Genomic DNA, 26826 nt, shown 5'->3' on the forward strand with positions numbered 1-26826 from the left:
ATAGTTCCTTACTCGTTTTATGTGCATGTTTTTTCCTTCAAGATCGTAACATTTCTTTTTCTTTGCTATGGCTCTATTCGCACTGGAATCATGGAATATTATGGCGTTGTTAATATTTTTATTCGTTTGAGAAACATTCCTTGCGCCCTAAAGAAGGGATTGTCAAAATTAACACGTCACCAATACACCCGGTCATTCTAAAGTACACCTAATAAACCTCAAAGTGATTTAATCGAAATTAGTTCTCCTTTCTCGAGACATGTAATAAGAGACATAATCTCAAATATTAACATTAAAATTTCGTTAAACATAATCCCTTTGTTTGATTAGCACTATCAGATAAAAAATTACTTTTCTAATAGGATTTCTTTTAGAACCAGTTCTAATAGAACCAAGTTGGGGCATAGATTTAAATTGATAATTTATTTCATAGTCATTTCTTCTCATCAATTACGACTCAAACTTACATTACAATCTTACGAACCAACGTTTCATGATTGACTCTAAAATGTTATTTATTTTGATAAACATATCCCCAACTTAAAAAAAAACTTTTCCATCATTTTCTCAACTCATTTCCCTAAATATCCGCCATTTTATTATTTTATTCTGTGTCATCAAAGTTAAACGCTTTTTTATAATCAGCGGTTTTTAAAACGCTACCACATAAACGTTCGGCACAGATTAAAAATATTACATGTTGCGTCACCAGGTGCAAGATGCGATTGAGGACAGCCGGGGCTTGCAACGAATGACGCACTATCATAAATCGGGCCAAGCAAAATGTGTTAAACGAATGGGAACAGGACCTATTGCAATGAACTTAATATTAGGTCATGCGATCAATGACATTTTGAGAAATATGTCCCGCGCATGCGCCCTTAACCAGCCGAAGGCTTGTTTTTGTTTTTCCCATGGTTATCGTCTTAATAGAAAATGTCACATTAATATACCGTTAAGAGATATAAAGAAATGGTGCTGTTGGTAGATTCACAATACAGTCCGACGAGGGCTGGCCATGATTTTCTGAGGCAGTTCTCCAAGCAGCCAACACCAGGTCGCTCGTGGGTGGAAGTCACACATGGAATACGAGCTTTTGAGCATTCTCAAACATTATCGTAAAGGTATATATAATATTCAAAATATTTCATATCGTCTCACTAAAAATAGAAAGCTTAGTTCGCAGAACATATGTTCCCTTTGTTATGTTGTTATATATTAGCAGTCGTTACTCGGTTCTTCCCCGGAGCGGACGTCTGGGAAATTTAAATTAAATTTCATTTCCTCATAAAACTTAGATATGTGTCTGTGCTACTGTGATATGTATTTAAAGACCTGCTGTTGCAAGGGCTCTGATGATGAATCAGATCAAGGGGATCCGGGGGCGGTGCTGAATGTGCCTGAGTTTCGAATACCAAATGGCCTGGGTGTACCATTGGGATACTTACACAATGTAAACGACGCCCTCAACCGATACCATGTTGTGGACCTGAAGATGTTGCATCTCTATTTATATGGAGTAAGTGATAAATAACAGCACTTAAAGTTTTACTGGATGAAAGAGATTAATTTAATTTTTTTTTTATTCGTCCAGAAACTCACCCGCGATAGCCTTTTAATGCTGAACATCAAAAAGTTCAAAGGCTATGAATACAACACAGCTTCACGTAGACACATACACAAGTTTGAAGAAACTCTCTGCATGGATCCTCATAAGTTGAGAGTTTTGTGCGACATGTTGGACCTCGATATTGAAGGTGGTTAAATTCATTTTCTTTTGGTTAAATTATTTTTACTCGACCATTTTAATACAGTTTCATTTATAGTAACAATCTTTTTATACTATTGGCTGATTGTTCGACGCTTAAGTTTGTTTTTACCCACAAGTCATTCGAGAGCTTCCGCTTTCAACGACGTTTATTGTATAAAAAAATGTCTTTTTATATCCAAGGCATTATTGATCTTTGTTAACTGCTTGTCGTGTTAAATTAGCTTACATCCGAAGTATCTACTGATTGTTAAACACATTGACATTTTGGAGGTATAAATTTTCAATAATCAAATGAATTATCGTAATTGAAACGAATATTTTGTAGGCGGGACGAGGGATCAGGCTTTCAGGCTCGTGGAGTTCCTCGTGAAGCCGGAGTCCAACTCTCCATATTTCCGATGCGTTCGTACGATCGAGAGCATTGCTAAGACTTACCATAGAGGTTCGTGTCTAGAAACACAGTACTCGCCAATTAGAATACACTTTTTTTTCTATACGTAGATAATGATAGTTTAAAAAAAATCCTTCCTTTTGTAAGGCTTACACGTATGTAAAGTTTAGTGGTATGTGTACATCACATTATATTGTGTCTTATTTAAAGCTGTTTCGGACGACGACTATGAATCCGATGCTGAGACGATGGTGGCGTGTTCAGAGAGGGCCAGAGATGGGTCAGACTACTCCGAAGTGAGTATACCAAGGACCATCGACACGAAAACAGCGTTTGAAGTTACACATTATTCTCTCAGTTTATTCCAATGTTAAATAATATTTTGTCTAATAAATACAAACTATTGTATTCTCATTGTGTATATCATTGATTATACATCTAGGGTTCGTGTGTTGGAAGTTCAGAGTGTTGTCGCGCGATCTGTGACATCAGTGACAGCGAGAAGGAGGCTGACACTAAGATGATTTCTGACAAGGAAATATCCTCTTCTATCGGTAATTGATCGAATATAAATCCAGATAGATTCTGTATGGGCATATGCTGTGATCCCGAGACAGTTGCTATTAGTAATTTCGATACTTTTTCTTATAAATGATAATCTTCAATCAATTATTTTCCTTAATCGAATAATTCAAAATATCTTAATGATGACACAGATGACACCACTGTGCTATCGCAGCCAGATGAAAGTGGCTCTTTGGCGTCCGGGGAGATAACAAGCGTGTGTGATGAAAAAGTAGCCAAACCAGGGATTGGACAGGAAATTGCTTTACCCGGTTATGCTAGAGCGAGACGTCTACCAACAGTGAGTTGATATGTATAAGGTGGTGTATACATTATATCATTAGTGTTAAAGCTTTTAAATGGTTATTAGGACGAGGATATAAGGAAGTTTTTGCAGAAAATTTTGACGGGATTGAATCTGGAGAAGATTACTATGAACACTATCTGCAGAGCGGTTTACAGCCAGTTCCCGGACTACGATCTGGTCAACAAGAGGGACTTCATCAAAGCTACAGTCAAATCGGTAATTATTGAACCAAAACTAAAGGCCCCTAGTGGCGACTTTTGTATTTGCCTTTCCATATGCTAGAAAATTCATAAATAGAAACATAATGTCGTTTAAGTGAAGAACTGATCTTTTTTATTACTTACATGCACTTTAAATTAATTCGTATTTTTCTGGTCTCTGCAGCACTGATTCTTTCTTTTGTTGCAGCTTCTCTAGGAAGTTAAAGATTTGGCGCATAAAACTATTTGGTGTTTTTTGGAGATGTTAATCAATTGGATCCCCTTCTCGATGTCTTCACTTCATGTCTATTAACTTTTGAGATGAAATTTATACATTATTGGACGCCGTAGAATACGTCTAAAGCTATGGCGGAAATATAAATATACACTATGAAATGTTTCCTATTCCTTAATAAATACTATTTTGTGAATGTGTGTACCTACTGTTAGTTTAAATTTCTATTTATTTATGAGTTCTACTCTTGTTTATATATGTTTTTTCTCTTACTGTGTAATAAATGTGGGAAACGACTTGAGTCGTTCAAAAAGTTTTTATTTATTGAAGCCCTTTCGTATGAACGCACGAAATAGTTATACATCTTACGTTAATTTGAACAATAAATAAAACGAAAAAATAAAATAACTTTACACGAAATAAATTTTTCTTTAAAACTGAAATTCATTACAATGATTGCATGAAACTATAGCGCAGGCGCAAGCAAATACGTTTTTCTTAATATTTTTTTCATATTTTTTAGTCTTATATAAATAATTCTATAGTTCGTTGAAATACTTATAATATGTTATTATGAGCTAGCAACACAGGAATGCAGTAAGCCTTTGTCTAAGAATACAAAAAAAAAATTGGAATGCCATACGTAAAAACTAGATTAAACTTCGAAACTTGATTAATACAAGTAACGGTTTTTTGTATACGTCTTACAGTAATTTTAATTGATTACTAAATCACTGACTAATATTTGAATTCATTTAACAGTTAGCGCTGTTTTTATTACTTTTAATTATTATTTTTTATTACAATATAATAATCTTACAGAACAACCCAGTCCATTATAGTCTTTGCTCTAATAAAAGTCACCTCCTGCGGTGTTAGAGGTGACAGCGAAGAAAGCGACTCACTTGTCAGTGACTTAAAATACGTCAGATATTTGCGGACATATATATCTTGGGACAACCAAATTGATGTTTGTATTAATTAAAAATAAATTAGTATATTATATTCTTATTTTTTAGGAAAGACGAGTAATAAACACTTTCGTAAGTATACAGCAAATATTATCTCTTAATAAGTAAAACATTATGTTTTTTTCGCTGTAAATAATTTTACGAAATCTTCTAAATCACTGGATGTGTCTTTAAATTACGAATCGTCCTCTGAACTTTCATCTCATCTACGACTTGTGCTGATTAGTTTTAAATTTTTACATATTGGTGCACTATTGGTATTTTGTTTCTAAAATCCCGACAATCTGTGATTATTGTAATTCAATGAAGAAATTATATTATATGGATCTTAGTGTAGAAGATTTGGGGATGGCCGGTGAGTGACCCAAGGGGCAGTAAGAAGGAGGTTCTCTACATTTCACACATTATATTATAACGCACCCTTACATGTTGTTTAATATCTTCTGAGTCAAGTCAAGATCAATGGAGTCAAGATAATCATCTGTTTGAGACACAGTTTGAGAATTGATTTTCAATATTCTGTGTTTCTTCTAGTAATGTCCTACAAAATTGCTGAAGCCAGCAAGTACTTCGAATACAAGTTAATACTTAAATGCTGCCATTAAAAATATACAATACTTCAGTACTATAGTTAATTATAATCAGTCAAAAAAGTAATTCTAAGTATTATAGTATATTATAATTAGTACAGCACAGATGGCGCCACTTGTAACATGTCAATTTAATCTACATCCTTGCTTGTTAGGTATATATTTATTCAGCGAGACTTACTATATGATGGACCGTTTTTGATATGATTTTTATTATAATTACAATATGGAATAAGACAAATAAAACATGTAGCAAATTCTTCATTGGATTCATTAATTCTTTTCTACAAAAGTACATCAATATACAAATATACAATAGTACAAATTTTACATTTACAACTTACATATTAACATTTATTAATAGAAAAAAAAAATTAATGGCATTATTTATATTAAAGTTAGAAAATCTCAATGTTTCAGTGTCATGGACGGATGTTGCGATATATCACTTCCCACAGATTATATAAGTTCATAATATGCAGTGTAACCAGTTACAAATAAAAATGGTTTCATAAAAAGGCGGTATCAAGATTTCAGTACAGTTCCTATTTGGCAGATATTATAGTGTTGCCAGCGAAAAAAGATATCATTTATTGAGGTCGCATTTCAAACAATAATGACTTAACAATAATTATAACACTATTGTTGTAATTTTTGTAACAATTCTATATTATCTAGATTTGTATGAAAAAAATAACAAAAAACTATATATATATTCTATAGCTTAGTTTCCGGTTTGGGCCCCTGTTTCCGTAGTCGCCGTCGCCCCGGACACGCGTAGTCGTATTCGTGTCGCGGCCCGTACGGGAATTCCCCGTATGTAGGCGGCTGTATCTGAGAGCCCGCAGAACAGTTGGAGCGGTGATCGCTGTCGTTATCAGCGCTATCTACATCACCTGAGATAATAAGAAAAATTGATAATGATGTGCCTTTGAGATACAAGTTGCACGATAATTGACGATAGATGTCGCTATATATGATATCATTTGGTGTCGCATTGTACGGAAATTCATTTTTTGATAATGTCTTTCTTTTATTATCTAAACCAGATCTAAAATATTATCTAAGTATATATTTTATATTAATAAGAAAATTATGACTTCACATATAATATTATTTAATTGATTAAAGTCATTTTCAATATTTAGAATCTGTTATTGGGAAAAGTAGTCTATGTTTTTGTATGTTTGTGTACACACCATCACTGCTGTTGTTCGATGGAGCTGGTCGCGGACGACGGCGCCAGTAACGAAACTCACGTGGCAGGGTGTACGAACGGGGAAGAGATATCTGGAGCACAGATAATATAGTTAGTTATAACATTAGTACTGTTTGGATAAAACTAACGGTGTCAAAAAATTTAATATCTGAGTATTTTTATAAGAATATATATTTTACATCAAATTCGTTGTAAAATAAATTATTTCATAATTTCAAGGTCGATGGATTTTTTTGAGTTAACAAGTGAAAAAAAATTATATCGTATATATTGTAACTCTCTAAGATCATAAGAAAAATATATTAATGTAATATAATAGAATTGTTATTAATTAATTTGTTGTTTATACCTGACTATCGATATCACTAGGAGGGCGCGGAGTATCTCTCTTGTCACCCGATTCCTCGCTACTCTCGACCGTAGCCGTGTTCACCCCCGATGCACCCACGGCCGCGCCCACATTCGCACCAACACCCACACCCACACCCGCACCCGCACCAGCACCCGCCACTTCCTCCTTTTTCCTATTGCTAAAAAAAAGAACATTTTTTTTACCACAAGTTAATTTATTGGTTTGATCAAATTTAATCTATTAATCATACAAAAAAAAGATAAGCTTTCCTCTCAAACAAATAATAACTTACGTGTAAGGCGCCCAGTTACAAAATTGTCTATTGCATCCCTCTAGATAATGCGGTGCCAATAATATTTCAGGGGTCCTACACCGCTGGACCTTCCTTATCTGTTCCATCTTGCCGCCCAGATAAGGGAACCTCTCGCAGTTTTGGTTATATTGACTACAGTCGTACATGCCCTGCACGTTTATAGCGTTGTGTAAGGAATATTCGTCCTTATTGTACGTCTGATTGTCCTCGTAAGTGAAATCCTGCCTGTCACCCGAGTATTGTGTCCTCGTTTGGTCGTAATTATTGTCGGCTATGTATTTCCTGGGACTGTTGTTGATGCATACATTGGATTCATATTTCCGCTCCAAGTAGTTCGGTGATCTGAGTTGCCTGTTGACCTCGTTGCGCAGGTTCGCCGGGTTCTCGTAGAAGGATCTAGAATCCTGATTGTATATGTTCTGTATTTTTTCGTTGGGTTGGAAGTTTTGATTGTATTCAGGTTTTATTTCCGTGTATGTGGGGTAGACGTGGCAGTTGTGGGGTAAGACGGGGTAGTTCTGGTAGGAGTGCGTCATTTCTATACTAGGCCACGCCGGTGGTTCTGCGTGCGTTTTCGCTCTGGGTATCGGCTGTCTTTGCAGACTGCTGTATATTTCTTCGGCGGCTACCGGCGTCGTCTTTGCCAATTTCCCTTGTTTTATTTCTTCTTCTATGACCCTTAGTTCCGCTAGCTGCTTTTGTTTCTTTTCTTGTAATTTCTGTTGAATGTTCACACGCGAGCCGACACTTGATCCTTCGTTTTCTGAAGACCCACCCTGGATATATACAAATAATGCGTATGTTAGAGGTTTCCTTAAATTGTGTTTTACATTAGTGGTAAAAAATAATATATTCGAAGAGAAATCGAAACTTTTTGTCAATTATCTAAACGGCTGCATCGTTGATGCAAATTGTTATAGTGGAGTTTTGAACAGAATTTTTTTGGGTGTAGCAAAAAATCCCACAAAATGGCAAAAAAAACACACAATCTTAATAAATAGATATAAAAACTAACTAACTAAACTAAACTAACATTTTATAAAATTATTTTAGTTGTATAGAGTTAAAAAGTCCTTAAGTATTTTATGCCTTTCATACAATATTTAACTGGCTTCAATTTTATATTTTGCATGAAAATTTACATTTCCCTGTTTGTTTATCAATATATCAGATAGAATTATCTACAAACACCTGAACTGGGTTGTATTTATATTGAACTCACGTGATGGTTGTGTGCGGTTGGAAGGGGCCTCCTCCAAAAAGCTACAGGTTGGGCCGCGGGAGGCGGTACAAAGGACGTCGGCTTCTTCTTCTTACGACCGTTTGCTGCGCTGTCATAAAAAAAAAAACAAAAAAATATACACATCATTGAATTATTTCGATGAACTTATACATGAGATTCAATTTACCTGTTGTTGACTGGATTTGAAAATCTACAGTTAAAAACTCCCGGTATAGTCGCGTTGTCGTTCTGATTTGGCTTTTCTGTTGGTATAATGAACGAAAATATTAAAAATATTGTCTAAATATTATGGTGTAAGATTATAAAAATTATAATACCATTTTTATTTTGCGACGACGCATTCGTACTGTTAGTTCCCTGTTGATGTTCGCCTAGCATGTAGCCTAATCTGCGGACGTGGAAATATCTGAAAGAATCGTTATCTGTGGTTTCTGTATCATGATATATACAAGCATGGAAATACTAACTTATTGGTATTATTATAATATTGAAAGTGTCCAATTGGTATTTTAAGTCTATCTTATAGTACACACACAGCAGCTCACACACACGCACACACACAGAAGATCACACTATCGCAACCTTATTATTATATAACATTCACGAAGGACACCCACACACTCAAACTCAAAATTAAACATTTATTCATAGACACACTAACACATTCAGTATAGAACACCTTACACCTATATAACCTGCTCACCTGTAATAGAGCAGCATGCAGGCGAGACCTGCAACAGCCGCACCAGCTGCAGCAGCTGCAATCGCCTGGGGACGGAGCGACCCTCGCCACGAACACCACCAGGCGGTCACCAACACACAGTTCTCGACACACATCACACAGTAGAACACGACCTTCACGATGATATGATCAATGTTGACGAGATTATGATTTCATCATCATGAAATAAAATTGTCCCATGACATGATACGGTAGCAAATACGTGAATCACAGTGACTCAAGGCTTAATATAGAAGCTAAGTTAGATTAGATGCGGGTAATTAAAAATTATTACGACAAAACATATTATTGATGACTGAACAAGAGCATTTCATCAAATTCCAATGGTCACACGAAATTATGTTTTTACTGTTACAAAGTGACAACGACGCGTATATCATACCATTTTCTGCCTGTGATTGTGCTCTTGAAGATTAATGTACGCGAAGACATACACAAAAGCTATCAGCGCTGACAAATATGCTTTACGTGGACGACTTATCCGTTCACCGTGGAAAACGTTCTTTGGTGATATCAACCATAAAAACATAGATATCCAATGTAGGCCTGAAAAAAATGTATATATATTAACAGTTAATTTAATTTAATTAAATTTTAAGGCCAAAACTGTATATATTACTTACTTATAACTAGAAACACCCAATATTCGTAAACTAAAGCGAAAACGCTCAAGGCACATATCCTAGCCGATACCGTGCCGAGACGCCAAAGAAACTGCAAACAAGTACAAGTGTCCGAATAAAGTAGCAATCTCATCGCTTCTCATTACACATCTAAACCTAGGCACTAAAGTTTAATTAATTTTGGCTAAATTTAAAAAAAATAAAGGTTTCTATATGTGTTATATATCTCTATGGTTAATAAAAGTTTTATTATCATGCCTTGTACGGAGCGTTATCAGTTTTTCGCATATTAACGTGAGAAACGATTCGTATGTGTTACCGATCCAAACTTGTATTAAGCATATTGATGATATGTCTTCTCATAATTTTCTCTTTATAGTGGCTCTACCAGACAGGCGAATGAAAATTCTAATCTAAGACATTAAAAAATTTCAAATATAAATCTTCCTAACTAAAGGACCTACCTGAAAAATTACTCCCAGCCACGTCAGTACCAGACGGTGAACGTTCTGCAGACGCACGTTCTTGCTGAAGCTAGCGAGAGCCCAGCACACAGAAAACAAAGACAGCGACGCTGATATCACGTTCAAATCAGCGAACGCCTTGTTGGCTGGTGGGAGAAATGAGAAATATACTAATACAGAAGATTTCAGTATATTCTATGATACCTTTGAATGTCTGGTTACGTTTTACGATATCTTCTTTGAGATACAACAAAAACACGTAATTTAAATACATGATAGTACGGGAAAAAGTTAGCTAGAATCAAATTTATTATATCCAGATGAATGTACTACTTTTCATAGATGGACGGTCAATAAATTTATTATACTCGATTGTTCGTTTTTGTCTCTAGTATATTATTTAAAAAAAAAAAACAGACATGAAATAACATTTCAAAATATATTGTATTGAAAATAGTTTTTGGAGCTAAGAAGAGGATATTTTATATTATTACCTGATGGTTCATCGACAGTGGGTTCTGTAAGTGTCAATTCGTTCGATGTTTCTAAGTCAGCATTCTTAAGTAAGATGTGTATTTGCAAAAGCAGCATCGGAGCCGCCTCGCAGAACGCGTGAACCAAACGTAACATACCTGACAGGAAATGACAATAAGGTTTTATATATTATACTTATAAATAAGCATAGGCATAAAATAAACAAATTCCTCAGATTTTTGTTTCTAAAAATTCTGGAGAAAAATAATTATTGAATAATTTAACTCTATCAGATACTCACATAAATCCCTAACTTGATGTTTAACCCTCCTCAGCTCAACCGGTACCAACAATCGTGCATAGCGCCACAGAACACCCATTTGCAGGCAATGAACCAATATAGGCAACCAGGGCGGCCGATCCTTACGATCCTCATTCGCCCACCACATATGTAGATACCAACGAATTGAAAGCACCTACAATGATAAACAGTTATTTATAGATTTATATTAATATTTATTATGTATTTTTTTTTATAAATACAACCTGCGATATAAGAAGGGAAGTAATGACTATAGAAATAGTAGCTGCAAATGTACATTTGTAGCCTCTCTCAAGAAGCGCATAACCCATTACGAGGTCGAACACAACGTCGCAGAAATATCCAGCTAAGGATATGACGTTGAATAGAACATCGCAAAGGGGTAGGAATTCCGCCATTTTGGAACATTTCTCATCTAGTTCTTTGGTTATACCTCCATTTCTGTTGACAAAAATTATATAATATTATCTATACATTTGAAGTGAACACTAAATTTAGATTAAAATATATTTATTTATTTTATACGTATAGTTTAGACGTCCCATACCAAAAATATTAATTACTAAATATAACTAATGTTGACTAACAAACGGAATTAAGAAATATAATAGATGTTATCATTTACTTATAGCTTTTCTGATTTTTTTTTCCTAACATTTCACGTATATTTTTATTAACCTATATATATATATATATAGAATATAGCTTTAGAAAACAAAAAACATTGACTTTGATTAACGGTAATACATATTTGCTATGCATACAACGGAACCTTTTTTAAAACGAGTGATATTTGACGTCTTTTGAATTTGACAATGACGTAAGACGACGACGCTCACGTCGGATAACAAACAAATATATTTGAACTGGTTAATAAAATTAGGTCCTTTCTAGTAACTTCCATGTTTATTAAATGAAATGTCCAACTCCATGGATTTAGTAAGCAAAATAGGAAAGGATACGTCGAGATCAGCTTGCAAAAAGTGCGGTTATGCGGGACATTTAACTTTTCAGTGTAGAAACTTTATCAAAGTGAGTGAATTTTTAATTATTGTAATAAAGTTTGCATCTTACAATCCTGTTTATTAATTATTACTAAACATGTTAATTATGGATACATATTACGGTTGTTTAAATAGAAATCATTACTTTTACTATAAATAAGTTAAAAATCACATGTTACACACATATATTTAGTTATAATGATAAGAATATTCTCATTGCGTGCACGATCAAATCAATAATTTTTATTGATACATTTTATCTCTTTTCTAAAGACATTTCTAGATATAACAATAATCACTAAGCTTCCAAAATGACCATTTTCCTAGTTGTGAACTGTTAAGTTGTGCTGAATCTTTATAAGGCTTACATAATTTCTTACAACATAAGTAAATTTCATTATTTTTAATTAAATGAAGGTTTGGTCACAGATATATAAAATTCTTTAATTGATATACTTATTTAATACTATGCTGTCACATTCAATAACCATTATTATTTTTCTAGCAACACTTATATACATATATTCAAAATATAAGTATTAAAATCTATTTCCAGGTAGATCCGAATAAAGAAATAGTACTAGACGTTAGTAGCACCAGTAGCGACACGGAAGAAGAGTACGCGACTCCATTACAGAGCTTGAGAGAGGCGGAGTTACGTCAGAAGTTACAGGAGAAGTTAAAGAAAGTGAAAGAGAAAAAGAAAAGCAAGAAAAGAAAAAGATCCAGGTGTGGAGATATAAATAACATTTATAAAGGGTTACATATTCAATTTAGAGTAATTTTCGAATACTATGAATTTCTATTTTTGAATACTTTAGGTGACTTTTTAATTTTAAAATAACTTAAGATTCTAAATTTAAATGATATCCTATAGAAATGTGTCTGTGTTTTTATTATTTATATATATATATATATTCCAGATCATCAAGCTCTTCGAGTAGCAGAAGTTCGTCTTCGGAGAGTGAAACTAAAAAGAAATCGAAACATAAAAAGAAACACAAGAAATCAAAGAAATCACACAAATCACATAAAAAGAGTAAAAAATGATATTAGATTAATATTAACTGTCTGAATTAAATGTTTTTTAAGCTGAATCTTATTTTTTTTTTGTTATAAAACCTATTTATACCCTTAGCAGATTTTATAAATGTGAGAAAAGTAGTCGCATTTTCGGAAAAAAAATTCAATATTCTCATCATTCCATGGATTCACCATGCGGGTGCCGGGTCAATCGAACCGTAGGGAGGAGCTTCAACAGTGCCTGTGACTTGCGACCCAGGTGTAGGTTTAAGGGAACCCTATATAATCTACTAAATATATATTATGTAAAAATAAAGAAGTAAAATTGATACTACAGTATTTAAAACTACTTGAAAGCAGATATTACTAAACGCTCACCTCCGCCGTCCAAGCACCTCTCTATCTAACCAATCAAATAAATAAAATAAAAAAGAACATAGTCCCAATGAAATGAGTTTGTTCTATAGAATTTGTCGTTGATATAAATTATAATCTTGGAATAAAATGGAAATTTCCTCAACCTGTTAAACTATAATGATTTTTAAAGCAGTTAGTTAGTTAGTACAATAACAAAAATGTCATATTTTTATCATTTTATATATAAGAGTAATAAAATGTGTTCCCACATAAATAGTTTCAATCAATATTCCCAATAATGTGCCCCATTTAATTCTTGTCTTGATGGAATTACACTATCTGGTTAAACATATTTTTGTAGGTGTTCCGAATAATAGCTACTTAATGCAATATTGTGCGGAGGGATTTATTTGACTGCTGTAAGCTTTATAGGACATGGAACTCTGGTTTTAGACAAAAACCGTCATAGGATTTAACAATTCTTAAGAACTCAATGTATATGTTCTTATGTAATAGTGTTAGAAGGTTTGCTGTATCATACATTCACTATGAAAAAAATAATTCGATGTTTGCAATCATAACGATCCAATAAATTTTCAATATCGTCTTGATTTGTGATGGTCATATATCATAAGGGACCTTCATAGGTAAACTGAAGATATTTCAGAGTAAAAATAAGTAGGGAAAGTATAAGACGATTTCTAAGGGATTTTGATATGAGAACTCTCACTTTATAAAGTCCTACAGTTGTATGCACATACAGATGCTATTAATATAACCTATCAGGTCAAGTTAACCAATGCTGTATATTTAAATAAAATCTGTAATGTTGTTTTTGCTTCTTTGGCAAAATTATTAGGAAAAATCAGAAACAGAGCATAAATGTGCGATATTTATATAATTTTTCAATTATTCACACCATCACTTGGCAGGTTTATTTGTTCTCTCAAAGGTAATTAATATAATAGATAATTATCTTATCTCGTATTTTACTTAACATTTCATTAAAAGTCAGAAACGTTTTAAAGTTTTTTTTTCTACAGTTAAGCTTCCCATAAAGCCAGGTGTGCAATAACACCTTTTGTTTACTAGATATTATCAGAAGTTGGGACAAAAAGCTATAATAAAGCACCTGCTTCAGAACGTAGCATTAAAAATAACAATGATTAAAAAAATATTCTACTATATTATATTCTTAAATGTTTGTTAAAAAAAAATTAATAACAACTGAACTAAACTCGCAATGAAATAGAGCTCTTTTACTTATAAATGATCTCAAGACGTAAGTATTTTTTATTTATGTATAGGATTTAAGTTTCAAACAATCCATCACTAACACAATTAATGATTATAATAAAGTTTAGAAAAAGGTTTTCAAGACAAGTAAAAGAGAGCGAAAGTAGAAAGTATGTAAACTACGCTAAACTGTATTAATGGTTTATTGTATGGCTTCCGTTATAATCTGTAATAATGTTATCCTATAACTTATGAAATGACATATTTATGTATGTATTATAAATATTTGTTACCTGAATCACTCAAATTCCTTAAATTACGTTGAAAGTATGTTCACAAATTTCACCGAGCACATGAACAAATTATTCAAACCATGATTATAATAATTTATGTTCCACTAAATATAATACTATTTATATAAAATAACAAATATTATTGTATTAATTCTAGTAAAAACTCAAATATTTTGGTTAAGTCGTAAGAAGTTTTAGTCAAGTTCACGTCAAAAGTTCAAACACCCTACTGCCATCTAGCGACTGGAATGTTAGACATTAGTAAGCACTAAGCTCGTCGATCGTTTTGTTGCAAACATCAGTCACCGCATATTCAAATGAACGCACCCAGGCTAACAATTTAAATTCTTGCTAGATTTTGTGTCTTGAATATTTTATGAGTTGAATAATAGTTTATCGAGAAAAATAAAATTTGTCGTGCGAGTTTTTCTAATCATTATACACCTATTATATAATTTTTTAAGGTATATAAAAATTTGGTTTTAATGCCTAAAAAACATTAAAGACTTTGTAAATATTAAGTATTCAATGGTACTAATTATAATTAATACTTAATTAGTGGAAATATTAAGTATAATATTATTATATGGACTTAATATAAGCGTTTGATAGTTTGCTTATCTTCTTTAGACCAAGGTAAACTAATCTTGCTTTAAATCCGCGAGGGCTTCAATGAAGCACGCATCCAGATATCCCAAGACTAGTTATAATGTCTATTATAATGAAATTTGTTTTGAAGTTGGCTAAAATTTCAATTCAACTTATATTGTTCGCTGTAGTAGTTTTTATTTTATTTTATAAAAAACCTATGGCCTAAATAATAAATATAAAGCAGTTTAATTGATAATAATTAGAAGATTTTTTATAATTAATAAGATATCCGATATGACTTAAGTAAATGGAGAAAAATTATAGATTTTTTTTATTGGAACTTATTTTCAGGAAAAATATGCCGTTCGATTATATATAAAATCGATAATTAAAGTTTTTAAAGACTCAAAGTAAATTTTTAAACGATTAAGGTAGGCATATCAATTAACAAATATTATAATTTTGTATATATATAGACATATTTTTGACATGAACGCGAGTTCGGCTTAAGAGTAATTTTTAGATTCCGCCTGTACATACGAATGTTGCCAGCACAACACTATAAAATGATAATAATGGGAAAAAAAATTCAATACACTTAAATATTTCAGAAATTTTAAAGATTAATAAACATTGAATATGGAAAGTAAAACAAAAAGAAAATAACGATCAAATAATACATCGAAATCTATGTAAATGACTAATACTATTTATATCACACGAGTTTGTTATACTTACATAAAAATACTTATAAAATATAAACATGGCAACAGTATGTCAAGCACATTATCGTTACAATTACATGTGGGACGTCATTCTAACATTTAGAAGATGCAAAACCAAAAATTACCTTAAAAATAATTTAAAGTTAATTTCGGGGATCCACATGAAGTGTTTTACATTTTATATTTAAAATAGAGTTTAGAAATTAAGTTATTGGGACAAGGATTTTAAGAGTATTTAAAATTAATGAAATTAATTTGTAAAAAGCGTTACAATTTTCGCTTTATGACGTAATAAAAATCCCTTTCAGGACATTGTAACTCTCATGTCCTCGGTAATTTTTTTTTGTAATATTAGGATTTTTAGAACTATACCCGTTAAAAAAAGGAGTTCTGAAGATTAATGAATCAAATAGAGATAGGGTTTACTTGATGACGAGACCTAACCTAACTTAGTTTTCGTTTCAACTCAACTGAAAAGTCTTCGTAAAGCTTCACTAATGGAAACAATTCAATGAATAAAGCTGGGATGTTAGTTTTATGGTAATCTATTACTGTCTCCAGAAACCTGAAACAACAAATGAGGTAAATCTTCTGTATCCTTGCCACAAGCTTCCTTCGTTTTACTAAAAACGTGCGAAGGTTTTTACATGAAACACTGGTCAGTGAAAACTATACGTATTAAGTTTGATACAAACTTGTGAAAAGGATGTATACATAGAAAGTCATGTATCCTCATTTTTTGGACGAATCAAAGTTTCAATATCTATGTTATGCTTAACTCTTCTGTGTGTGTGGCAACATTTATTTAAACCGCAGTGAACTAACTTTTAATTAAAGCTCTGCGACAACCAAGGAAACTCCACCACAAAATAAAATGTCTTATTTTTTTTTATAATTTAGTCGACCAAGATTCATGAACAAACAAATCGAAAATATTGATTTTTTTTTAATGCTGTGGCTTCATTCGCGCTATAATCGTTTAATATTTTGCCAATGTCAACTTTTTTATTTGTTGGACGATTTATAATCTTGTGTCCTGTTTTAGAAGACTTTTCCGGATTGCATAAAGCAGACAAATTTTCACGTTGCCATAGTAACGTATTGCTTGACAGCGGATACATTGGCGTACATTATTGTGTTTGTACTTCAATTATTATGAACAAACCGCTAAGCCGTGATGATATCGAGGCTATGGAGAGCCAGTTGAAGCAGAGCTTGGAAGAAGACAAGGCCTATTGGAGAGTTAATGATGTGAAATGTGACGCAATACACACTGCCAAATCCTATGAGGAATTCGCGTAAGAAAAAAAATGCTTTTATCTTGAATGCTTCAATAACTTGACGAATCAATAGCAACACTTCAGTAATAGATTAATAATATTGCCTATATATCATTGGATTATTAAAAAGGGGGAATTCTGTAACATACAAAAAGTTATGAGGTAAATTATTATGTATATTGACATTGTCTATAACCTCAACCTTAAAAATGGCTGCGTCGAATTGCCAAAGATACGTTAAACTAAATATTTTTTATGCTATGGCTTCGTTCGCACTGGAATTGTGGAATATTTTGTCAATATCATAAACTGAACATTATTAAGTAAAAATATAATGCCTTACGTAATATTCAACAAAAAATAACAACAGGGATGGAATATATGTGTACCGTAAAATTTAAACTGTCGAGTTCATTGCCAGCTTCCTCATGGGTCGTCATAGTAAGACAGCGGCAGATTTTTAACAATACAGAAACCTCCCTGTACCCTTAGTATTTAGTACAAACTTGCATCGTCACTTATGGAACATTTCCCGTTACTTGTAACTTAGGTTATTACTATCATATGAGAATATTTATGAATGAAAAACTGAAAACGCTGCGTATGTAGTGTGACGATTGAAACTCGTGATAAGGGTGTTTAGATGTTATTTGATTTGTAGCGATCGTGTTGCGGCTGCACACTTACGACCTTTGGATAAAGAGGACATGAAGAAGAAATCAGCTTCCTCGTGGAACCAGTACGCCTCCAAACATGATGAAAAATAAAACAATAATTATCATCACCCGCCTTTATTTAATATCCATAACAAAATAAACTCATAAAAATATTAAAAGACTCATAAATTGTGTATAATAAGACCTTTTTGGAGATTTTTGGATGTGCGTAATACTTATGCCTTCTTCATTGGATTCGACATGAGAATGATGATTTCGACCTTCGTGTGAGAGCTCTCTCTCTTGGGGAAGTAGAACCGTCTGTCGTTTCTGTCCATTGGCACCAATGGTTTGTCGTACCAACCGTAGCTGGTGGTAGTCAATTAATATTACACAAAACTGAGAAGCATTTTTGAGAGCAATATGAGATCAGATTAATATTTTCGTTTAATTGCCATGTGAAAATAAATCTATCTTATAAATTAAGTAATATCCGTCACCAGTATCAATGAAAGTTTTTATTAAAAAAAGAAAAAATAATTAGCGATGTATTTAATAACATTTAAGCAAAAACTATGTCATAGTAATTTAAATGTTTATTCATGATATAATTATTCCTAAATAGAATATTATCGGATTTTAATTTGTTGACACAAATGTCATTAAAACAAGATATTCAATTGAATAAAACAGGACTTTTAAAGATAACTAATAGTAACTAACGTTTAATTTATATCTATACTAAAAAGTACATACAAAAATACTCAAAAATATGTAAAACCAGGCCAGGTCGCTTGCCTAAATTACGTTTTTCACATTTATTTCAACATTTAAAAGAATACGAAGTTTTACAACCCTAAGGAGTAGTAAAATATAATTTGAATAGATAAGTATGAAATCGGAAATACTCAATCTTCTACGTTAATTAAAAAATAAAGTAAATACGTTTTCTTTTACATACTATTATTTATATTCAAAAAACTTCGGTTGTAATTTTGACATCAACGTCATATTTTTAAAAACCTGCATGAGGCAAAGGCATATACTTATTAAGTCTAATAATATTTTATTGTAAAAAAAAAAGGTTTTATTAATTTCAACTCACACTTGGTTCTCGGTAGCCGGCGATGGGTACTTGCTGCGCGGTCCCTTAGCCCTCGTCTGTGCCACGTTATAATGATAATCATCCACCTTCTCCTTCTGCTCCTTCGATTCAGCCTTTAACTGGTCGTGGGCGGCATAGAACTTACCAGTTACAGGTATAGCTAATACATTGATGTCGCGTTAATGTTTAGATTAAAATAGAAAATATACAACGAAAAATTCTTATTCACGACAGTTATCGAACCTGTAACATCCGGATATATCCGGTTTCAGTTACTTTAACAATTAAGCCATAGTTCCTTTACTAAAGTTGACGAATTAAATATTTCATGTATTTATCATAATAAACGGCACCTTTTGAGTCGACCTTTTGAGTTGACTCGAAGCCTGCTCTAAATTTATACACACCGTCTTAATATGTCTATTAAGATATACTACAAGGAATATTTTTATACAGTTTACATTAAATAATGTTTAATAAAACCCATTTAAAACTACTGTCATATAACGGTTGTATTAGTCAACATATTAATGGTTTATTTTATAGGAACAATTTAAAATATTTTTATTTGAACTTCTTAATAACTTAACTAACAGTATTAGTTACATTAGTCGTAGTTACAATAAACAACAAGGTCTAGATTAATATAAATCTTACAGAACAAATATTAGCGCAATCTGAGTAATAATAACGTCAGTACTATATAAATATATATTAAGTTTTTTGGAAATATTAGCCACATTTTTCCGAATAAACAAACACATAGATGTTTTATCTAAAATCAATTTTGTAGAATTCATATCAAAACTACAAAAAATACTCAAAAACCATATAATCTTGTTATTTTACTCACACCCAAAGTTCGGTCTGTAAATCTTATAATTCCGGAAGTGTTTCACTTCTCTGTAAATAATTTCGTTTAACATATGTATGTCGATCGGCATTCGGGTGCCGAATGTGCATTTTGTGTCCGCGACCATTGTTACGTAGCTAGAAATATATATATATATATTTATAAATGTAGTTAGTCTGAACAAGGTATATCATATAAATCTTAGTTGTGACAAGATTATTAATATTTTAATCGTACTCTGGCTGTATATTTTGATACATTTACGCGATTGTGATGCGAGCTAATGAAAAAAAAAAAAAATAGAATTTTTGTTAATTATATTCTGTAATTTAAAATTATGTTTTTCAAATAGTTTAACTCGTTTTCTTTTAATTCAAATTTTATAATAGTTATTTAAATATTGTTTATTACTATAAACTACATATAATTAATTATAATAAGATAAAGAACAGTTTCAACAAAATTATGTCCAAAGTTTATTTTTCAAACGTAACTACATATAATTTAGACAAATAAGATAGTATACATTTAATCGTTTTGATTTTAATAATAACTTACTTCAGATGATGTTTCCAAAAATAAGTAGGTAAATGTTATTGTAGAATGTATAATTTTGGTTCCCGTACAAGGAATGACAGTAAATTTTTTAAGTATTTGACATTTAATATTTATACATAATAGAGGTGTTGTAATTAAAAAAAAAACGAAAAAAAAGGATTTAAAAGAGGTTTTATCTTTTCATATTCGCACTTTATCAGCATAATAATTTTCTAAAAAGCTTAAATCTTAGTCAGAAATCTTTTTACTTATATTTTAAATATTTATATAGGTTCTAATTACTTTTAAATTAAAAAACTTCTTAATAGTTTAGTAAAACGTGTTACTATCAAAGTAAAATATAGATTATAAGCTGTCGGAGGCGACTAGTAAAACCTTTTTGCTATTCAAATATTTTTAAAGACAATTCTTTTATTTCAATTGAAATGTTTAAAAAAGTTTTCGGTTCATAAACATAACAATGAATGAAATATATAATTCGAAAGAATATTTACAGCATATTTTTTTATTTCAAACGAATTTAATATTAAAAAAATATTTAATATAAATATACAATATCAGAGCCGTAATCAACAGGTGTTGCTTAATGGGCGCTGTAACAGAGTTAGCGCCTGGAGGCTGATTAGCGCTAGATGACGAAGATTTCAGCAGATTACCGCAGATTACCCGACGGGATTGATTACATTTTACATAATCACATCAAATATATTGATATATTTACATACAATTGTTATATTTAATTTATTTATTAACAAAATATTTAAACTAGAGATATATCATTTTATTTACGTATACGTTTCATTGTGTTGATATGTATATATGTATTGTGGAAAACAATAAAAAATTATATAGCATTAGAGCAGGTTGTCAAGAATAAGATAAATAATAAATGGAATTCTTTAAATGTGGTCCTCTGTAGAATTAAAAGGCGGCCGGTACGCTATATCTGTCATTCCTGAGGTGGCTTCGCGCGTGAAACACTTTACACGTATGATATGGTGATAAGCTTAGCGGGTGATGTAGCGTTTATATAACAATTAAAAACGCTTTAACACAAATGGACAAGAATTACATAAAAATATTTCCCATTGTTCAGTTGCGATTCTCGTTCAAAATAATGAATATTTAAGATTATTTTTCTTGTTTTAATTTAACTGTCAATGTTTTTTTTCTGTTAACTAGGTGGCAAGAAATACTATTAATACATTGTGTATATAACAAACGTCTGTGAAGGTGAGTATCTGGTGTGTAAAAAAACGCTAATCTCATCAATGTGGTTATTGAGGTGAAAATTCCGATCGCCGAGCGCCCCCCATTGATATTACGGGCATCCGCGAAATCGACTTCCGACGGTAGAACTATTTCATAAGGCGTATAATTGAAATATCAGGAGCTCTAATGGGGACAGGGCGTTGTGGGACTTTGGTCCTTGACCCACACAAACACCAGGATTTAACAGATAATGTAAAGAATATGTCTATTAACGGAATATATAACTAACATATTATATAATCATATATTTTACAGTTTTATTGACTGTTAAGAAAATATTTTTATATCTAAATGACAAGTATTAAAAATAGGTTAAATAAAAACTTACTTTAATATAAACTGATACTTAGATCTCATGTTGAAAAATTACGTCATATTTTATAGACGAAGTATCGGATAACAGAGGTTAAAATAATTGTCTTTCTTTAGATATATATATATATATTAATGGAATTTTTACCAGTTGAAGACTATTCCAACGCTGAACAGCCAGCTGCGTACAGGTAAGGCCAAGCAATCTGTTCCTGATTATTCATACAATTCAAACCCGGCAATTTCTAGATTTGATTGAACCGGTAATTTGATTTCGAGATCCGATTTCAATGTTATCCGGTCCATAGTAGTAAGTGGAATGTATTTAAAAAAATATATTTATCAATAATTAATTTTATATTCGTCTTTGTAAGGAGTTTAATGTTTTTTTTTTTAATTATTAAATAGTAAGCGGCATTTTATGTAGGTATAAAAAAGTGTAATTATTTTTGCGAGAACATTATCGGGAGTTGTGCAAAACTAATAGGCTTGATGATAAAATAGTTATAGCCAGTCCAGTCATATTCTTCACTTTGTTTCAGTTTTTTGAATAGGGTTTATTAAAGCTCTTTTCGAAACCAACGTGATTTTTTTTAGATAAAGTTGTTAATATGGCAAAGATTAATTCGAGAAAGAATTAATGTCGTTTTTATAAATTGCAAATTATTGGTTAAATCATTATCAGTCAGCTACATGAAAAGACGAAATGTCCTCTGCCATAAGCAAACTTTAGCTGATGTGAGTAAATTATTATTGTATACGCATTCAAAAGATAAAGTTTTTTGAATAACGAGGGAATTCTTTTATCAATTTATTTTTATCGTAAGTAATCGAACTATTAAATAAGGAATCATAAGTTTTTTAATGCCCCTAAAACCGCAATTGAAATTCTCCAACAAGTCAACCTACCACGTGTTCCCGGTGAATTCAGAAATATATTAATGTGTACTCACAATGAAAGTAAAAAAACATCGGAATTGATATTAACTGACGAAATCTGTCCCCTTCGCTGGTGTGCCCTGTCGCTGACAGATCCGGGGTGCACCAACATAGCGGCCGATGGTTTTCGCAGTGGTTTTAGTGAGTAGAGACCTGCCCAGGTCGAGTCTCACACATCCTCTCCGGCCCCACCAAGGCCGGTGAGACGGCTCGTAAAAAGAGTTTCCCTGCGTCATAAAAAAAAAAATCTGTCCCCTTGAATTTATGTATTCTCTCAATTTACCAGGAATGACACCGCACATTTTAAACAACTATAAAGAATGACTTCATTTTGATTCGAAATTTAAATCTATCCAAGGCTTAGATTCCAAGCTATACAAATATGGAGTCCCAAGGTCAAACGTCGACTTGTAGGTGGGATCTAGAAAATCGGGTCTTTTCACATATGCGGCGTGTTCCCGCTTTTGGAAACCGACAAGTTTATTAATTTATTCGTTATAATCAATAAGGGGCCATCCAAGAAGTACGTCGCACTTTAATGGGGGGTGGGGAGGGGTATCACCCGTATGTCACATCGTGTGTTTTGTGACGTCACATATTAAAATTTAAATACTAAAACGCAAAGTTTGGATGTGATTTGAAAATTTCATTATTTTTTTTGTCGGTTTTATGAAATGTTGGACTTTATTATGATTCTATTAGATTATTATTTAATAAATATAAGTTAAAAATGAAAATAGCTGTTTTCTCTCGATTATTTTTAAGTACATACATACATTTAAATAATTTGTGACGTCACATAAGGAGGGGGAGGGGAGTATAAAAATGTGACAACCTGCGACAAGGACGGGAGGCGTAGTTTAAAAGTCCTAAAATTTGTGTGACGTACTTTATGGATGGCCCCTAATCAAACATTATTGATTACAACTAATTGATATTAGTAAAAATAATTTATTTTATTATTAAGAATAAGTATTATATTATGTTATTTCTCTTTTATTTCTTAATTTAATTCAAATAATCGCATGAGGGTGTGCAGGGCAATGTCTGTTAGGTCCCCCATTATTTATAAGGGATGGATGGCTGCTCATATTTAAAAAAATAATTAATTATTGGTTATATTCTTTTTCATTCTCTCCCAAAAAAGTAGGTACTAACTTTACAACAACTCAAAACTTTTCCAGACGAGATAACAAAATCACGACTTTTCCCTAGATTCCAAGACTTTTTCGGGATGTTCTTACATTATTTAAGACACTGTAAAACATTTTCGGTTTTTTTTTTGTCTCAAGTTGTAATCAAACTTGAACAGAATACATTATGTTTATTAAATATACTGGAAAAAAGTTTGTAATTTAAATTATTTTATAGTTTCATGTTATAGGAATGTCCTTAAATGTGGGAAAGGAAATCTGTATTAAGAAAAAAAGGTTGCTATACAGACAAGTGGTAGTAAAGAAATAAAAACAATACTTATTTGAATGTTATATGCTGTAATATGTCGCTTCCGTCTTACTTCTTTTGCTGTGACAGTAATTTTGTATATATTTTTTGGCTTATTTTTGCCATTTAGGCATTTTGGTTATAAAGTCCGAGTAAAATAAAAAGTAAAAAATTATCGTTTTGTCAATTTATCTATCCATACATAATGTTGTTGTTTTACTTTTCACATCCGTTGTTACAAAGATTGTGGAGAAAGAATATGAACACGCTTAGATATTCCGTGATTCCTAATGACAAGTCTACACATGTGAGCAGATAGAATTTGTTACCAAAAGACAGAAATTCTTACAAAATTCTGTATGTACAAAGCGGACAGTTGATTATGGGTGGAAAAGTACTTTTGTTGTTTAATTCTTGAGCTACAGAGACAGTGTAATGGTATATAAAATGTATTATTTTATGGAAAATAAGCTAAACCAAGAAGCCGTGTGATTTCGATGTTTTACGGAGTTTGTTTAAATCTAGTTATCTTACTTGGAGTTTACCCTGAATATGTAATCTATACTAGTACGTAATTACCGCCAATTTTATAACGTCAACTGTCAAATCAATATTGTCAATCCCTGAAGCCTCTGACTCGGTTCAGAAATAGATTTTTTTTGGAAGAATTATGAAAACCAATCCTTATTAAAATATTTTTAAGTATTATGTGTTGTTGTGTTTCACGTGAAACTAAGGATAAAATATTAGAATAATAAAAGAAAGTAAGTGAGTATTCATTAGGTAGTTTAATATATAATAATATATCAGATAATCGTGATTTTTTAATCATATACTCATGATATTTATTGTACTGAGTTCAATTGAACAAAATCCAAAACTTTAATTAACTATAAAAGGTGTAAAATTAAAAAAAAAAATATTCTACGAACAATATTTGTTTAAAGCGATTAGGATTCAACTCCTTAACGAGATGTGGTCACTTTGAAGAAATATTTTTATGTGTTCCCGTATCATGATAGATAAAAAAAAATAGGTTTCTTACAAAATTAAATCCTTTTAAATGTCTATGCTGAGTTTTGAAATCTGTTACTATTAGTAATATGTATATGTACATGAACTAAATGTCCTATTAATAATAATGTCTCTTTCTGTATTTAATGGTTCAAAAACATTATTTATACATTATTATTTTCTATACATATCTAAGCATTACCATAGAAACTAGCCTTACTAGTAGCTTGTATCACACTACAGACGGAGCGTCTCCGTTGTTTCATTGATAACTTTACGTCGATATTATCGTGAATCATTATCGTGACGAATCAGACTTGGAGTAAGGATACTTGTCTCATAGAAAAATTTGCATTACGTGTTATAATAATGATATATATAGTGGACATTTAGATTTTTTTCGTCAAATTACAAGTAAAAGAGGACTTTAATACAAAATTTGTGTTCGGAAAAACAACAATTAAATCTGCTTTCAAGTAGATATAAATACTATAATATAAATTTTACTTCTTTATTTATATGGTTAGTTAGGGGACCCTTAAACCCACACCTGGGTCGCAAGTATCAGGCACTGTTGAAGCTCCTCTCCCTGCAACGCGATGGAACCGGCACCCGCACGCTGAATCCATGGAATGCTGAGAAGTTTCAACTTAAAAATTTGGACTAATTTATTACCACTATGTAACTATAATCAACCATAAAATCAGAAATCGTCGGCGGTAGATGATAAATAACAAGACCAACTGACAGACATTCACATCTTGTCCGCCCGTGATCACGGTTGCTGCAAAGAAACCGAAACGTCGGAAGTATGTAGTTTTTTTTTATATATATAATAAAATACGCGTAGTATAATCCGAAAAATATTCGTTTTATTCATACGCGTACTAATCTGAATAATATTAGTTCCATTTAAATGAATAATCGAGAAAGTCATAGATCTCATCAAAATCTAAAGACTTTATAGTTTAACTTGTAAGTTTCTGATTGAAGTGATTTTATTGTGACATAAAGCATTAATATATCCAGCATTAACGGCATGCATATGCAATGTTTCTGGCCTAAAATAAATCACGTTTCGTAAATTACAAACAGAAAACGTTGACGGATGAAACAACGCAATAATTTCATAAATAATAGTTTAAAAGTTGCCCGAAGCTTAACGACACTGTAAAGTTAGAGTGAATTCTATCTTTTAACGAGAATGCTTTTGATTATTCCAAACGTTTAGACACAGAAAACTCAAAGAGAGTGTATCATCGAAAGACAAAATGATATCTCTAGAAGAATCTTAAAATATCAGAAGTTAATAAAACTAATATTTACGGATTTACTACGTATTTTAAACTAAATACTCCCAACATGTCTGTTACTTTGCAGCAAC

At 31.8% G+C, this 26826-nt stretch overlaps 5 protein-coding genes and 1 long non-coding RNA gene across 8 annotated transcripts; 4 read left to right on the forward strand and 2 right to left on the reverse strand.

The window, feature by feature from the left end:
• Positions 1–786: 786 nt before the first annotated feature.
• Positions 787–3746, forward strand: LOC116775123 (protein DEK-like). 3 transcript variants are annotated; one of them, XM_061524619.1, is made up of 9 exons: positions 787–1124; positions 1349–1519; positions 1595–1757; positions 2097–2213; positions 2373–2458; positions 2605–2716; positions 2879–3027; positions 3097–3249; positions 3442–3745. In XM_061524619.1, the coding sequence occupies exons 2-9, from the start codon at positions 1496–1498 to the stop codon at positions 3448–3450; spliced, it is 813 nt and encodes a 270-aa protein (XP_061380603.1). In that variant the 5' UTR covers positions 787–1124; positions 1349–1495; the 3' UTR covers positions 3451–3745. The 3 variants fall into 3 exon arrangements, with proteins under 3 accessions (XP_061380603.1, XP_061380602.1, XP_061380601.1); XM_061524617.1 differs by lacking the exon at positions 787–1124 and having other exon boundaries at positions 1242–1519; positions 3442–3746; XM_061524618.1 differs by lacking the exons at positions 787–1124; positions 3442–3745 and having other exon boundaries at positions 1241–1519; positions 3079–3181.
• A 632-nt stretch (positions 3747–4378) lies between these two features.
• On the forward strand, positions 4379–6172 carry LOC133319568 (uncharacterized). The gene is made up of 2 exons (XR_009753129.1): positions 4379–4511; positions 5450–6172. It is a non-coding gene; the product is annotated as an uncharacterized LOC133319568 (long non-coding RNA).
• On the reverse strand, positions 5284–14915 carry LOC116775192 (uncharacterized). Its single transcript, XM_061524664.1, has 15 exons — positions 14695–14915; positions 11006–11222; positions 10761–10935; positions 10480–10617; positions 9986–10131; positions 9522–9612; positions 9281–9444; positions 8860–9011; positions 8474–8562; positions 8323–8398; positions 8136–8244; positions 6893–7689; positions 6598–6778; positions 6229–6319; positions 5284–5925 (listed from the first exon to the last, which is right to left on the reverse strand). Exons 2-15 carry the CDS (start codon positions 11177–11179, stop codon positions 5747–5749), a joined length of 2562 nt encoding a protein of 853 aa, XP_061380648.1. The 5' UTR covers positions 11180–11222; positions 14695–14915; the 3' UTR covers positions 5284–5746.
• On the forward strand, positions 11598–12882 carry LOC116775191 (protein SREK1IP1-like). The gene is made up of 3 exons (XM_032668037.2): positions 11598–11813; positions 12342–12514; positions 12709–12882. The coding sequence occupies exons 1-3, from the start codon at positions 11700–11702 to the stop codon at positions 12833–12835; spliced, it is 414 nt and encodes a 137-aa protein (XP_032523928.2). The 5' UTR covers positions 11598–11699; the 3' UTR covers positions 12836–12882.
• Positions 14916–17088: 2173 nt separating the features above from the next.
• LOC116775452 (coiled-coil domain-containing protein 103) lies at positions 17089–18125 on the forward strand. Its single transcript, XM_032668357.2, has 2 exons — positions 17089–17308; positions 17952–18125. The coding sequence occupies exons 1-2, from the start codon at positions 17166–17168 to the stop codon at positions 18055–18057; spliced, it is 249 nt and encodes an 82-aa protein (XP_032524248.1). The 5' UTR covers positions 17089–17165; the 3' UTR covers positions 18058–18125.
• On the reverse strand, positions 18066–20564 carry LOC116775450 (cilia- and flagella-associated protein 144-like). Its single transcript, XM_032668354.2, has 4 exons — positions 20463–20564; positions 19905–20041; positions 19052–19211; positions 18066–18315 (listed from the first exon to the last, which is right to left on the reverse strand). Exons 2-4 carry the CDS (start codon positions 20029–20031, stop codon positions 18183–18185), a joined length of 420 nt encoding a protein of 139 aa, XP_032524245.1. The 5' UTR covers positions 20032–20041; positions 20463–20564; the 3' UTR covers positions 18066–18182.
• Between the last annotated feature and the right edge of the window lie 6262 nt (positions 20565–26826).

Source organism: Danaus plexippus, chromosome 25 (assembly GCF_018135715.1).
Source record: "Danaus plexippus chromosome 25, MEX_DaPlex, whole genome shotgun sequence".
Lineage (NCBI taxonomy): Eukaryota > Metazoa > Arthropoda > Insecta > Lepidoptera > Nymphalidae > Danaus > Danaus plexippus.

Bases quoted from the DNA above. Each gene is read 5' to 3' on its own strand.
- LOC116775123 (XM_061524617.1), top strand. From the start codon at position 1,301: ATGTGTCTGTGCTACTGTGATATGTATTTAAAGACCTGCTGTTGCAAG. The intron at 2,214-2,372 runs GTTCGTGTCTAG...TCTTATTTAAAG, and splicing joins TGCTAAGACTTACCATAGAG to CTGTTTCGGACGACGACTAT. The intron at 2,459-2,604 runs GTGAGTATACCA...TTATACATCTAG, and splicing joins ATGGGTCAGACTACTCCGAA to GGTTCGTGTGTTGGAAGTTC.
- LOC116775192 (XM_061524664.1), bottom strand. From the start codon at position 11,179: ATGGCGGAATTCCTACCCCTTTGCGATGTTCTATTCAACGTCATATCC. The intron at 10,936-11,005 runs GTTGTATTTATA...TTATCATTGTAG, and splicing joins CTTCCCTTCTTATATCGCAG to GTGCTTTCAATTCGTTGGTA. The intron at 8,563-8,859 runs GTGAGCAGGTTA...CGATTCTTTCAG, and splicing joins TGCATGCTGCTCTATTACAG to ATATTTCCACGTCCGCAGAT.
- LOC116775191 (XM_032668037.2), top strand. From the start codon at position 11,700: ATGTCCAACTCCATGGATTTAGTAAGCAAAATAGGAAAGGATACGTCG. The intron at 11,814-12,341 runs GTGAGTGAATTT...ATCTATTTCCAG, and splicing joins AGTGTAGAAACTTTATCAAA to GTAGATCCGAATAAAGAAAT. The intron at 12,515-12,708 runs GTGTGGAGATAT...TATATATTCCAG, and splicing joins AAGAAAAGAAAAAGATCCAG to ATCATCAAGCTCTTCGAGTA.
- LOC116775452 (XM_032668357.2), top strand. From the start codon at position 17,166: ATGAACAAACCGCTAAGCCGTGATGATATCGAGGCTATGGAGAGCCAG. The intron at 17,309-17,951 runs GTAAGAAAAAAA...TTTGATTTGTAG, and splicing joins AAATCCTATGAGGAATTCGC to CGATCGTGTTGCGGCTGCAC.
- LOC116775450 (XM_032668354.2), bottom strand. From the start codon at position 20,031: ATGGTCGCGGACACAAAATGCACATTCGGCACCCGAATGCCGATCGAC. The intron at 19,212-19,904 runs GTGAGTAAAATA...TCAATGTATTAG, and splicing joins TTACAGACCGAACTTTGGGT to CTATACCTGTAACTGGTAAG. The intron at 18,316-19,051 runs GTGAGTTGAAAT...GACTACCACCAG, and splicing joins CCGGCTACCGAGAACCAAGT to CTACGGTTGGTACGACAAAC.